The 14,377-nt window shown below is 38.5% G+C and overlaps 1 protein-coding gene across 3 annotated transcripts in view; it reads left to right on the top strand.

The window, feature by feature from the left end:
* ARFGEF2 (ADP ribosylation factor guanine nucleotide exchange factor 2) overlaps window positions 1-14,162 on the top strand; it is a 35,994-nt gene extending 21,832 nt beyond the window's left edge. For 2 of the 3 annotated variants that reach the window (XM_062008756.1, XM_062008755.1), the window contains 16 exons: window positions 766-806; window positions 890-1,059; window positions 1,648-1,799; window positions 1,946-2,118; window positions 3,185-3,345; window positions 4,220-4,350; window positions 4,444-4,573; window positions 5,015-5,150; window positions 5,944-6,082; window positions 6,164-6,218; window positions 6,475-6,589; window positions 6,854-6,984; window positions 8,060-8,228; window positions 8,676-8,814; window positions 9,566-9,683; window positions 10,436-14,162. In XM_062008756.1, the coding sequence (XP_061864740.1) occupies window positions 766-806; window positions 890-1,059; window positions 1,648-1,799; window positions 1,946-2,118; window positions 3,185-3,345; window positions 4,220-4,350; window positions 4,444-4,573; window positions 5,015-5,150; window positions 5,944-6,082; window positions 6,164-6,218; window positions 6,475-6,589; window positions 6,854-6,984; window positions 8,060-8,228; window positions 8,676-8,814; window positions 9,566-9,683; window positions 10,436-10,612 (2,137 nt within the window). In that variant the 3' untranslated portion in view covers window positions 10,613-14,162. Of the gene's footprint in view, window positions 1-765; window positions 807-889; window positions 1,060-1,647; window positions 1,800-1,945; window positions 2,119-3,184; window positions 3,346-4,219; window positions 4,351-4,443; window positions 4,574-5,014; window positions 5,151-5,943; window positions 6,083-6,163; window positions 6,219-6,474; window positions 6,590-6,853; window positions 6,985-8,059; window positions 8,229-8,675; window positions 8,815-9,548; window positions 9,684-10,435 lie in introns of those variants that run through there. The other variant, XM_062008757.1, reaches the window with a different exon arrangement.
* The last annotated feature ends 215 nt before the right edge of the window (window positions 14,163-14,377 follow it).

Here is a 14,377-nt window from a genome sequence, read left to right as displayed (position 1 = left end):
GCTTCTTCAGCTCTTTATTCGTTAGTCACTGCATTCTTGACCAAATCATTGTCCTAAAGTGTTGTCTAAGGTGATGTTTCTATCATAAACCATGTGTTTGAAGGGGACTTTTTGTAATCATTGAAACTATTGGCCAAGTCTGTAGAATCATAGATTCAGACTCCCAGTATTTATTGTAGCATAAATATATCTATTACATAAACTATCAAAGATTTGGGAACATTCTCCACTTATCAGTGTCCCGTGTGAACCATGAGCAGTGATCTGAAGTCCTCTCAAGACCCTAAACAACTGAAGGGGAAGAAAGGACAATGGTGCATCCATAATCTTTCAGCTATCTGTTTTGACAGCCACAACTTACAGTATTCTTGAACTGTGTAAAGATCAGCAGATGGCTGACATCCAATGAAGTCTTGCAGCAAAGCTTTCTTAATGTCTTTTTATTCCCCATGTGAAATACAACATACTGCCACTCAAATGAGTGTTCCAGCACTATGTGCTCTGGATAAAAATGTGAGCCTGTGCCTGTTTCCTGCAGTGGGGAGGGAGTGTAGCACACTCTGACTTGCAGCAGGGAAGATAATGTGTAGACTAGAAGGACATGAACTGCTGCCAAGGAGTAAGAATAAAACAGTTGCAGCGTTCGTGGCCTGAAGGATTGTAAAATGCCTCCAGGAGATGTGCCGATGTTTGCCTGCAGCACTAAGATGTGATTGATTCTTGTCAATGCACAGCTAAAACTGCAACTCATTTATTTGTCCATAGGATATTTACAGGATCCACTAGACTGGATGGAAATGCCATAGGTATGTATGCTGACCATGTGTGGCTTACAGGGACTTTCTCAATGTAGCATCCTGAACTTACAGCGGTGTGTATTAATGTTCAGTTGACTTTGTCCGATGGCTGTGTGCTGTCTCCATGGATGAGCTGGCTTCCCCACACCACCCACGCATGTTCAGCCTGCAGAAGATAGTGGAGATATCATATTACAACATGAATCGCATTAGGCTGCAGTGGTCGAGGATTTGGCACGTGATTGGAGATCACTTCAATAAGGTATCTTGTAAAAATCAAGTTACAGAACATACACGAATAGCAGAACTTTCAGCTTTCCTTTTTGTGTAGTTCATGGTATAGATTGTGATATTTAAAGAAAAAAAACCCAGATCCATTAAAGCACCTAAAGGAGGCACCTCAGTACAAACCTGAAATGTATAAGTAGAAATGCAAATGCTTATGAGAATGATCTTTAATCATTTTGTAGTCTTTCTTTATGCCATTGTCTTATCCTTCAGATCAAATGTCAAGTTAGTTTTCCTCTAAAATATATACAGATGATCCTGGAACAACTGTTATTTTCCTTAGGAAAAGGATCATGTTTGGGTGGGGTGTTCTAACCCAGGATTTTTTTAATTGTAGTTATAATATGATTATCATTTTAATAATGTTGCACTTGTTGCATACAAAATCTATGAGCCTGTTTAGTTGGATCAAATGACTGAGAAAGCCATCTCTCAAAGTAACCCTCTGAGAAGTAGAACATGCCAGTGATTTTTTAGTGGACTGTCATGGAAGTTGAGAGATGAATTTCTTATATAAAAATACCTTAGCTGGGAAATGTTTGGAAATACACTTTTCTTCTAGGTTGGCTGTAACCCTAACGAAGACGTCGCCATCTTCGCAGTAGATTCATTGAGGCAGCTGTCAATGAAATTCCTTGAGAAGGGAGAGTTAGCCAACTTCCGCTTCCAGAAAGACTTCTTAAGGCCTTTTGAGCATATCATGAAGAAAAACAGGTGTGATGCACTGCAACTTCTCTGTTAGCTTGCTTTAGTCCTACTTACAGATGTCACTTGGTGTGGGTTAGATTGTCACACACGTGGAAGTGGCATGGTTACGTTGGGCTGCTTGTGAGAGTCATACCTTCTCTCTTTGCTCTAAGATCTCCAACTATTCGGGACATGGTAATACGCTGCATTGCTCAGATGGTCAACTCTCAAGCTGGTAATATTCGTTCAGGCTGGAAGAATATCTTTGCAGTGTTTCATCAAGCAGCATCAGACCATGATGGGAATATTGTGGAGCTGGCCTTTCAGACTACAGCACACATAGTTAGTAAGTAATGCTTGACAGACATGAGTACACAAATCAGCATAGATGCAGTGATTCTGGTTTAGAAGGCCCATTTGAATAAGGCTTTTGTATTGCCAGGTAAATAAATGCAAGGTCTTGCAGCTGTTTAAACTCTGCAGCTAGGACATACCAGTTAAGTCTCCTGATAGCTGTGGACAGGAAAATCTAGAAATAGATGTCCTGGTGTGGAACTTTGGAAGTTTGGAATAGATTCAGTAAGTTTGTATGTTGTCCCATGTGTCACAATAAGTTGTTTTAAATGAGGGGACACATTGCCCAAAATACATGTTGTTTCAGTGTTGTATGATGGGGATCATGAAGCTTGTGATGCTCCTACGTGACTCCTTGTAGAGTTTAGTTCATACAGCCTACCTGTTCTAAAAGTATATTTGAAGCAACGTACTACTGCCACTTTCCATGGAAGGCAACCAACTCAAAGATACTTGAAATGGACCTTCAGTATTGATCAGAGCATTCTTAAATGGCCTGAAAGTACCCTCTTCCCATTAAGTGGTATGGTAGAAAAGAGCTATGGAGAGTATTAATAAAGGCAAATAGTAACTAAACCTTTTTTGCTAACTTGAATTGCATACATCTTGGGAGTTGTATGCATTGGATTTGTTTTGTGTTTAGTCTGTCCCTTAAGTCTGAAATGTACCTGCTTTTTCCTGTCTTGCTACAGAATATGGATAATTACATGCTTAGATACTTTAGGTAAATTTAGGTAACTTCATTCACAGCAGGGAAGCTGACTCCTGCTATTTCTCAAAATATTGGGGTTGCATATGTTGTGAGAGGAAACTGAACCAAATAAGAAGCCCTGAAATGATCCTAGATTATAAAACTGGTAATTATTCAACACAAGAAAATGTGATGCTGGCAGATTTGGGTGGTGGGGTGGGATGGGGAAGAAGGTAAGGGAAGGCAGAACCATATTTAATCCAGAAATTCTGTTCCTTTCATGTTTGTCCATTCAGTAGTGGTGTCATGTAGATCAATGGCTTTCAAATCAGTGAATCTTAAAGTGTTATTTGTTTGTTCTTCGCAGCAAATATTTTTCAACAGCACTTTCCAGCAGCAATTGACTCATTTCAGGATGCAGTCAAATGTCTTTCTGAGTTTGCCTGTAACGTTGCGTTTCCGGACACCAGCATGGAAGCCATCAGACTGATTCGCTACTGTGCAAAATACGTTTCAGAAAGGCCACAGGTATTTGCTGCTAATTTTTACCCTTGTGTATTCTTACATTATCTTCTACTGTTAATCTGAGACTCACCTGGTTAACTAAGAGCAAGCTTTCAGACTCAAACTTCAGTCTCCCAGCAATAAGTGTTTGTGTTAAAAGCTTATTCAAAATTAGGAGTCATTTTGGTGTTGTGTAAACAATAAACCAGGGCTGGTGAGAACATGAGAAAAGTCTCCTCAGTCCAACTGAATGAAATAGCCTTTTTTGGGTTTTTTTTAAAAACAGCGTTAGGAATGACCTGGGAAACACTACTACTTGTTCTGACACCCTAATTATGTCTAGTTGAATTGGTTTCAAACATATTTTTTTTTTAAATCAAGTCTGCTGTATCAGTGCTTCACATATTAATCACTGCTGAAAAGAGCCTGGAGTTAGATTGTAGTTGCATGTTACCATTACAAGATGTGCATGTTTTATTCAGTGTAAAAATGTTGAACTGGTTTATGTCAAACTCTTCTTTTCTCACTACCTATCATAGAATGTTAGGGGTTGGAAGGGACCTTTAGAGATCATCTAGTCCAACCCCCCACCTGTATTTATATAATTGTTGCCTGTCACTTGCTTCCTAAAATCAAAACTTCTGCAACTTTTGGAAAGCCTTTAGCAGAACCTAAGTAAAATGGATTTAAGTATTTGCTTTGCATATATTTTTCTCCAGCATTTTCACAAGCAGCTGTCTCAGATTTATACTTACATTTTACAAGATTTGGGTGTTATGGTAGAAATGAAGCTAACTTTTTAGTTCTGTCTGTGCCACTGGTAGTATCTAAATCTGTTACACTGAAAGACTTTTGAGGCTGGGTTTTTTTAATCTTTCTTTTCCTGCCCATCTCTAAGGTATTAAGAGAATACACAAGTGATGACATGAATGTTGCTCCTGGGGACAGAGTATGGGTCAGAGGATGGTTTCCTATTTTATTTGAACTTTCTTGTATCATCAATCGTTGCAAATTAGATGTTCGAACAAGGTAATGGAGCATTTTCTCTCTTTATTTTGGTTCATGAGGAGATCACAGGTATGCATTTTAACTTCTCCTTTATTTGTTTGGGTTTGTTTATAGAGGCTTAACAGTCATGTTTGAAATAATGAAGAGTTATGGCCATACCTTTGAAAAGCATTGGTGGCAAGATCTGTTCAGGATTGTGTTTCGGATTTTCGATAATATGAAACTCCCTGAACAACAGACAGAGGTAAAAACAAGATTAAAAAACCCCAAAGAGTGAGCAAACATTAGAGTTTCTATGATTCTATGGGTTGTTTTTAAAGAACTCAAACAGACAAGGCAACAGTTTGTGCTGTTTGTCTTGTCAGTATGTTTCCACTCCATACTGCCCCAAATGTACTTTCTGCTGTGTTCCATGGTATGTATGAAACTTGTCATAGTATCCAGTGACCTGTCTCTTCTGTCTGAATGTTTTCAAGTAAAATGTTTGCCCTTTGTTGTAAAAATAGTTTTCTGAGCAGTATTCATGTGACAAATTAAACACTGTTGACAACACATGCAATAGTAAGGCTTTTTAGTTTGCTCTAAATCCTGCTTCTCTCCTCAGAGGCCTTTGTTGAATAGCCATGCTTAAGCCAACTGCTATCATAGGAGAACCTACATAAAGATTTTTCCTTTCTTCTCCTAGAAATCAGAATGGATGACAACTACATGCAACCATGCACTTTATGCAATTTGTGATGTATTTACACAGTTTTATGAAGCTTTAAATGAGATCCTTCTTCCTGACATACTTGCACAGTTACACTGGTGTGTAAAACAAGGTAGCTGATTTACTTCCATCTTTTGATTAATGTCTTTTGAAATGCTCGTTACTCCTAAAGGGGAAAGTTAACTGAGTTTTGGAAGAACAAAACTACCAATAGCGCATATGTTATAGAATGTAGATGGATGCAGTATCCTAAATATTTGAGCATCATTCTGTTTAATCAGGTAGCTCTCCTGTGGATGTGTTATAACGTGTTTATGGTGTTACTGTGACAGAGCAAAAGCTTTTAAAAAGCTGTGTTAATGCTCTGCCAATGACCTTTCTCCACTTGGATGCATGGATAAAATATCTCATTTATTTACATATATATATATAAAAATGTACTGATTGATTATCTTTTTTCCTTCCTCCTCTGTGCCTCCCCTTCTATCAGCCATCTAGTACTTTTAAATACAACTTCCTAAAGACTGTGTTCTCTTTCGGGCTCCAACTCTTATGCCTGGAATGCTGCATATTGCTAGCATGGAATGTGGGTGCCTACCTTGCAGGAAATAAGTTTATAATGGGTGCTTTTCCTTCCTTTCGTCTCACTATATGCTTCCTTTCTGCTTCTCACCAGTCCTTTGTATTCCCTTTCTGGATTTCCATCTCATGAGTTCTGTTTTTAAACAGTGTTTTTTCATTCAGTAGGTTACTAAGCTTGGTATGACTGTGGATAGTAGACTTTGAGCTAAGATACCATGCATTTCACAACATTGGTAAAAATCTTTAATGAAGCAGTAATAGAGAATGGTTAATTTTTCACTGCTACTGTAGAAGTTGATAAATATGGGACATTCCTTTCACAGATAACGAGCAGTTGGCTCGATCAGGTACAAACTGCCTAGAAAACCTGGTAATACTAAATGGACAGAAATTCAGCCCTGAAGTCTGGGGCCAGACATGCAACTGTATGCTAGAAATCTTCAAAACTACGATTCCTCATGTGTAAGTTCATCAATTTAGTTCTCATACTAACAAATTATTCCAGAGCAACAATATTTACCTTTTCTTTTTACTCTTGTGAAGGTTGCTGACGTGGAGGCCTGCAGGAATGGAGGAAGATTCAGCTGAAAAACACTTGGTAAGAGTTAATTCAGTGTAACAAGCTAACTTGAAGGATTTTGTGTTGGGTTAGCTTTCATAGTATTGTAGAAAATACACTTGACAACAAATACTGAAACTGACATTAACTTGTATTTACTGTCATTGTAAAATAAGAGAGAAAGAATGGATGCAGAAAGCCTTTGAATTTGAGATTAGTGAAGTTACCTGAAAACCAATAGCTGGTTGGTACTTAGTGTTTTGCTTTGCTAGAATTGTTCTGCATTCTCTTCTAGGATTTAGACCTAGATCGCCAGTCTTTAAGCAGCATGGATAAAAATGCTTCAGAAAGAGGACAAAGTCAGTTTTCAAATCCAACAGATGAGAGCTGGAAAGGTGCTCCTTATGCAAGTAAGGAAAATGTACAAGTCCATTAAATGAATGTTCATAGCTGCTCTTAGTGCACTTCTGTAGTTCTAGAGAGAAAGATTTTGGGCACTTAAACTTGGGGTACATCTTTACAACTTGTGTTTGTCTTGCAGAAGAATTTTCTCTTTATAAGATAATTCAGAGCATAGATAAATTTTAAAATGTTAATGGAGATAGAGTGTTTTGCTTTCCTCTTTTAAGGGAATTGTAATAATTGCTAAAACCTGTGTTACTCTGTTTCATTAGACCAGAAACTATTTGCTGGCCTCCTTATAAAGTGTGTGGTGCAGCTGGAATTGATACAAACCATTGACAATATAGTGTTTTATCCAGCAACAAGCAAGAAAGAAGATGCTGAGCACATGGCTGCAGCTCAGGTACCATCAGGCTTTCTTACAACCTCATTGTAGCAGTAAAGTACAAAGACTATGGAATGCTCCAAAGTGTATTTACAAAATACAGTATATAGTCTCTTTCTAACTCTCAGCATGACCCTGACTGTGTCTCATTGCCCTTAAGCTGTGGTTTCTTTTTTATTTTGTTTGACTGCCTCCAGTGTTGCCTGGCAGTCTGCCTGTAGGATTATTATACTTATAGTACCACTATTTTTAATATCAATGTAATATGTCATCACTGGTTTTATAATGTATCAAGAACAGGCTTTGTCTCTTTTGGGGAAAGGAGTCTCTTCTGTTATTTAGCCTGAGGGTCTTCATTTAGCCACAAATTAGGCTTTGCTCAGCCTCTAGGTGTTTACACGGGATGAGATGCAGAAGTTGAACTTTAGCAAGGTCAGTGGACATGATTTAACTCATTATCTGCCTCAGGTCCTTGTCCCTGAGAATTCTGATTCTTGGGAATAGTGCAAGGTCACTCTTTCCTGGCTAAGTTAATAAAGCCCTAAGCTAGAAACTTGGGCTAGTGCATTAAGGCAGTGTTTTGAGGATGGTGTAGTTAAATTGCTCCTGAAATTAGCTAAAAATATTGACCTATTTTAATAAAACTTGACATTACCCAAAGACAGGGATTTTCTACACTATGCACACATGTAAACCTGCACCATTTTTGTGGTTCATTTCAACGTTTTTTCAGAATTCACCAGACCTATTCAATCAGCTACTAGAGGAGAGGAAATGATCTATATTGTATTGCTGTGAATTTTTTATGCCTTGATAAAGGAGCTTCTCTCCTTGTTGTTCTTCAGTTATTGATAAGCAAAATAATAGTAATGAAGTCATAATTTCTCCCTTTGGGACTACCCCACTGACAAGAGTACAAGTGAGATATTTGACAGGCCCATTCTGCTGTGTTGTTTTGCACTGATTTCACTTGTACCTAAAAATGGAATCTGGAGTTACTAGTATATGGTCTCTGACAGATCAAAGTCTCTTAAGCTAATAAAAATGAACATTATTGATGCGTTTTCCTCTCTCTCTTCGCTCCCACTTTTAGCGAGATGCATTGGATGCAGATATCCACATCGATACAGAAGACCAAGGAATGTATAAATATATGTCTTCACATCATCTCTTTAAGTTACTAGATTGTCTGCAGGAGTCTCATTCATTTTCAAAGGCCTTTAATTCAAATTACGAACAGCGAACTGTCTTATGGAGAGCAGGTGAGGCTTTTACTTTTAGTTGGATAAAAATACTGAGCTCCCCTTATAGCTTCACCTACTGAAATGCAAAAGTATACCATTGCAATGTATACATATTTACATATACATCTATATTTGCATATACAAATACTACATTGCAATAATCTCTACAGTCACTGAGTGTTGCATGCTTTCATTACTTGTGTCCTTTCTGATGACTTGAATAATTCTGTTTGCTAAATTGTTTGCTTTTCTTTACTGAAGTAGTTAGTGATGCTGTTGATACTACTGTAGTTAAATATCTTCATAATTAGATTAAGTTTCAGTCAAAATTAAGGAGAAGAAGATACTAACTGGACAGGAAATCATTAGTGTTCACCAGGGGAAGTCTTGTTGATAAACTTTACCTCTTGGCTAGTAACTACAAACATGAATGTTCTCTCTCTCCCTGTGTGTAACTCTTTCTAGGGTTTAAGGGTAAATCAAAACCCAATCTCTTAAAACAAGAGACCAGCAGCTTGGCTTGTTGCTTAAGAATCCTCTTTCGAATGTATGTGGATGAAAACCGCCGAAACTCCTGGGACGCGATACAGCAGCGATTGCTTAGGTAAGAGAATCAGCCTGGTCCTGGTGCCTTCTGCTTTCAGACAGATGGTGCATCCCAGGATACAAATGTTCCTGTGAAGCTGCTGAGCACAGAGTACAAAGTATATGAAGATGGATTTGTGTGGCCACTCTCCATTAAAGGCTGATTTACCAATAAGGAAACAAACTACTTGGAATAAAAGAAGCACGTCCTTGCCTGACATAAGCTTTTCTTTGCAAAGGATGTGGTGCATGAGTACTCTTCACATCTGAGTACATAATGATATTCAGGGGTGTAACAGAATACAGTAAACTAAACAGAGTGAAGAATAAGCTGCTGTATACCTAGAACTTAGGTAAGCATAGAAAATTATGCTAAATGAATACAAAACGGTATTGGGGATCCCCTTTATTGGAGAAGTGAGTTGTTGTACATAGAAGCTCTAATAGAGTGCTAACCTCCAATTAAACGTGATCAAATGTAATCAAATCAAAGGTGAACTGTTAAACTTACTATTGGCACTAATGCAGTGGGTTTCAGCAGCATTTTGATTTGTCAGCATCTCTGGACATATAAAACTTTTCAGTGTGCAAAAGTGGGGGTTCTGTTCAGTCTTTAATTAAAACAGCACCCTAAAAATGCCACAGTAAGCGCTACAGTTTGTACTTTGTGTTAAGAAAACAAAATACACTATGAAAGAAGAAACTGTGCATGTTATAAAAACTTCTTATGGTTTTCTTCATTGTTTGTCTGAGCTGTGTCATCTCTTTAGTGTGTGCAGCGAAGCCCTGGCGTATTTTATCACCGTGAATTCAGAAAGCCACAGAGAAGCCTGGACCAATCTCCTGTTGTTGCTTTTAACAAAAACACTAAAAATCAGTGATGAAAAGGTAAGAACAAGCTGGAAGTCCTGTCTGCTTACTTTCCAATGTTTGTCGTTCCTGCTTCTGTTGAATTCAGTCTTTATTATCATCCATATTGCTGACGTATAGCGTGTATACTCTCTTGGAAGTACAGCCTTGCATCTCTATTTTCTGAAATCATGCTACACTCTGAAAATCAGACTGCATCCTGAAATTCACAGCAGTATAGAAATACTCACTGGATTACTGGAGAGCTTTCATATAGAAGTGCAATGAGTGTGCTGTATTCCAGCAGCACAGAATGGTAGAGGTAAACTTCACCCCTAGAAAATTAGAATTTGAGGTCCTTGAGAGTTATGGCAAAAAGTAATAACGGAGATACTTGTTCACACACTGGCTTAGCAGTAGAAGGCTTCGTTATGTGTTGTGGATGATGTTTTAAAGAGGCTGGAGAAGCAACTGGACAAATTCACGTCAGAGAGGGGTGTTTCTACAAGTAGCCCAATACCCCATCTAGCCTGAGAAATCCCTGAGACACACAATAGTCAGACTCTTTTTAGGGAAGTAATGCCAAAGGCATGCTGTGTGTATGGTTTCCTGTAAGCATGTGCTAAGGCTGCTGCAGAAAACACACAGTGGGCTTGATGGCCCTTGGGCCATCCAGGAGAGCCTTACTGGGTGAGATACTGTGTTTTAACAAGTTGTTATAGCCACAAGCATGTGAAAACTCTGTGCTTTCCTAGAGAAATAATGTTCTTTTTTCATATCTTCTTTGATAGTTTAGGGCACATGCTTCAACATATTACCCATACTTGTGTGAAATCATGCAGTTTGATCTGATCCCTGAGCTTCGAGCTGTGCTGCGCAAGTTCTTCCTGCGTATAGGTGTTGTGTTCAAAATCTGCCTAACAGAGGAGCAGATAAGGACAACTGGGATGAACTTACCCTCATGGTAGCCTTTAGCAGAGGAGGCTACTTGTACTTGTACATAAAGCTGTGTTCCAGAGATGGATTAAAGTGGATGGGGAAAAATTGGACCCTGGTGTATCAACACAGCAGCAAGTTACTCTCACCATGATGGCATCTGGGGAGGAGGAAAAAAAAGTCCTGTTCTGTCCATCCTACAAAACTATCAGCAGTTTTATTTAAATTATTGCTTACAGAGTTAATACAGTAGATGTAAAGTCTCTTTGTTTCAATGCTAGTCATCCTTATGATCAAGTCTGTCTCTAGTCTCTTACCAATTGTTCAGTCTTGCATCCCAGAGAAATCCGGTAAGTCGGCTGGATTCCTCAAAGAAATTATGGCCCTTGGAAACAATGATTATGGTTGTATAGCCTTGTGATGTTAGCACATGTGTTCATAATAAACTATACTGCAGTGGCTGATGACCACCCAAGATCATCCTGGGTTTTTCTTTGTGTGTACATGACTAGACCAGGCAGTGTGTTACGGCTGTTGAAGTGAACAGCCTGTAGGATATTTGGGGAAAGGGTTTTTCCTCCTGTGGCAAATCATTTTTAAAACCTTTTTCAATATCAATACTTCACCTACTGAGGCTTATTTTTGGTTTTATAGAAGACTTTACATCAGGAGCACACAATAGCATCTGTGCTATTTAAGTTGTTAGTCTTGAGTTAAAGGCATATAAAAAAAAACCCAAACTACGTCAAAACTTTCCATTTACTTCACACATTTACACACATTACCATGTCATGGACAGAGCATAGACAGGAACTTTAAAAACAAGGTTCAGAACAAGTAAAACCACCTTCTTTTTTTCACCCTTGAGTACAACGTATTTCATAGTAATTGTCTGTTTGGCAAGAAATCCTGTCTTGAACATGTAGGAAGTTCTGTCTCAGTACTGCAGATCTGCCAGTTCTGATTTGTCTTTTGTGCAAATAATTTTTGGTTTGTGATCTAAAAACCCCCTTGTATCCATTATTATTATTATTATTATTATTTGGGGGTTGAACTAGATAATCTCTAGAGAGCTTGTCCCTTCCAACCCTGACCATTCTGTGAAAACTGCTCTGTCAAAACTAAACAAGTTGGTTCATGTACTGTGAGAGTTACCAGTACACTTCTATGCTTTGAAGGTACCTGTGAAGAAAATAGGACTTGGCACTGCAGCTTTGCTTGCCCTGGAGATTTTCTTTCTTTCTTTCTTTGAAATCCATTAGTTTTCTATGACAACTGTTTCCATAACAGAACACCAGTTAACACTTGAAGTACTGCAGGACTGAGGTCTGTCCTTTAAAATAGTTGTGATTTCAAGTTTTAAGACTTGTCTAGATTGCAAGAGCATGGCAGGATCAGAGGAGAGGTTTCACTTCCTAAAATAATGCAGACAAAGGTGTTTCCAAAGGTATTAACTGCCATGTTATCCATAGCAGCAAACCTAAAATCTATCAGTATTTAAAAAACCCCAAAACAAGCCAAACAACCTACCTGAATGGTATTAAGTGTTTCATCTGGTTTGTTTTGCTTTCTAAGTTGATTTTCTAGGTAGCCTGTCTTTACCTGAGGTTATCTTGGGATATTTCACTCAGAGCTGTTGGGATTCTTCCTTTTCTTCCTTTTTTGTGAGCTATTTCCAAAGGGTTCATATGGTGCTCTTCACTGAGATTGGCTTCTTCTACAGAAGCATTGTCTGGGAGTGGTTTTGTAGTCAATAGTAATGATAAGGTTTTCACATTTGTATTTTTACTTTTTAACCAAAGAAAAATAAATGGTGGTCATGGCTCTTTAAATTTAAACACCCATTAGATAAAATCTCTACACTAGTATTTCATAGAGGGACTATATGGCTGTATTTTACAATAGGAAAAGACTGAGAAAATAAGCAATGCTGATATTTATCTTGCTGCACTTGAAATGTCCTTTTGTGTTGTGTTTAGTACAGTTGCTCATTCCCTGGTAACGTCACTTCATTAATTGCAGGGAAAAAGAAGTATTTAATTCTCTTTAAATCTGTAAGAAAAGTTAGTTCTTTTCTTCTGTTCCTAGTGAGTCCTAAAGAAAAAGATTTGCAACTTTACAGGTTTTGAATGTCACTGCCTCATTGAATGTATACCCACCCTTATCTCCCGTCAGAACACAAACTTTGAAGTTGCAGGCTTCTCTCTATATTCAGTTCTGAAAGCCTTACAACTCGTGTCTTGAAACAAGGCTCCTCGTTTTCAGGTCTTAAATCATGTCAGTTGCATTGTGGGCTTTCTTCACTGTTCAACATGCAACATTTGTATTGTTTCTGCATCTGGAATAAGAGCCTTGAATCAATCCTTTCCTTCAGCCTGAGTTCTGAGACTGTTCTTTTCCTTAAGCTTTTACTGTATTTATACCATTTATAAAGTGCTGAAAGGAGGTATGTGACATCAAAACATCCCAGACTCTGTAGTGCATGAAGGAGGGGGACTGGAATGCAATGGCGTTGTAACAGCCTTAATCCTGTCCAGTGTTTGGTGCTGATTGTATGTGTTAAAGCAATAAGAATGGTGTGTGAATTGTAACAGCTGAAACGGTTGTGTTCACATCAGCTCTTTGGTTTCCCTGACACCATCAGAAAGGCCACAACCCACAGACATCTTAATGAAGCTAAAACTGCTGAGCCAAAACTCCCGCAGTGGTCACTGCTGGGTCCCATCTTGTCCCGACTCTGCTGACACAGACTTGCATCTGCCTGTGGTGCTTTTATTGGCTTTAGTGGAAGTAGGAATGAGAACAAGGTTGTGTGTCAGCATCGCCTGGTCAGGACCAAGGCATCTGTGCAATACATGGAGTAATAAAAAGTAACCTCTTAGACTTGTAAAGTAGTGTTATGCAACAAATGAAAACTATACACTGATTTACCTATAATGGTATAAATATGGAGACTGCATGATATTTCTTATTACTTCTTATTTTGGAACCCTCTGAGAAATAAGTAGGCAGGGGGAAGGATGCTAATGAGGAAAACCCTCAAACCTCCTTTTCACATTGATCCTCTCGTGTCTTACAGTATCAGAAAATGTTATTTTTACAGTGGTTTGTTATCCATGCCTCCTCTCGCTTTCCAGATCATGAAAAACCCAATCCAAACCAACATCCCCTACTTCAAACACCCTTCCCCTTTTAGCTTGGTCTTACTACTAAGAAGAATTAAAAATAGTAACGTTTAGTCTCAAGTAGAACTAAGGTTTCTCTGTCAAAAGTGCAGCTTCCTTTACTCTGTAAATTCACTTTGTCCAGCACCTTTAATGTTATTTCTGTGTAAAATGTATGTTTTCACATATTTAAAATGCCTCCTTTTTTAAGGTCTCCATATTAAGTGCATTTAATATCAGTAATTTAAAGCAGAGCAGTCCTTGCCCGATGGATGTATACATTTTTGAGAGAATACCAGACTTATATAATATGAAAAAACCTATGTAAAGTTTTCTACATGAAAATACTCTGTACGATACTGTTCTAATATTCCATGCTTTAATCAAGTGGTAAATCAATAAAGTTTTAATAAGTGTTGCTGGGTTGTTGATGTAGTTTGTTAAAAGGCCTGGCTTTCTCCCCCGTTAATAACGGATAATTACACGGCCTTCGCTTTGAAGGGTGGCGGTTGGAGCCCCCTTTCTCCCGCTTGCTGCCGCCTCTTCTCAGGGGCACGGTCTCGTTAATGATGAGTTCCTGCCCTTGGGAGACGCTCCCCCTTCCTGCCCTGGCTGCACCCCGGGCCCCCGGCC

The sequence above is a fragment of the Colius striatus genome, chromosome 16, assembly GCF_028858725.1.
Source record: "Colius striatus isolate bColStr4 chromosome 16, bColStr4.1.hap1, whole genome shotgun sequence".
Lineage (NCBI taxonomy): Eukaryota > Metazoa > Chordata > Aves > Coliiformes > Coliidae > Colius > Colius striatus.
This window is presented reverse-complemented; position numbering and strand designations above follow the sequence as displayed.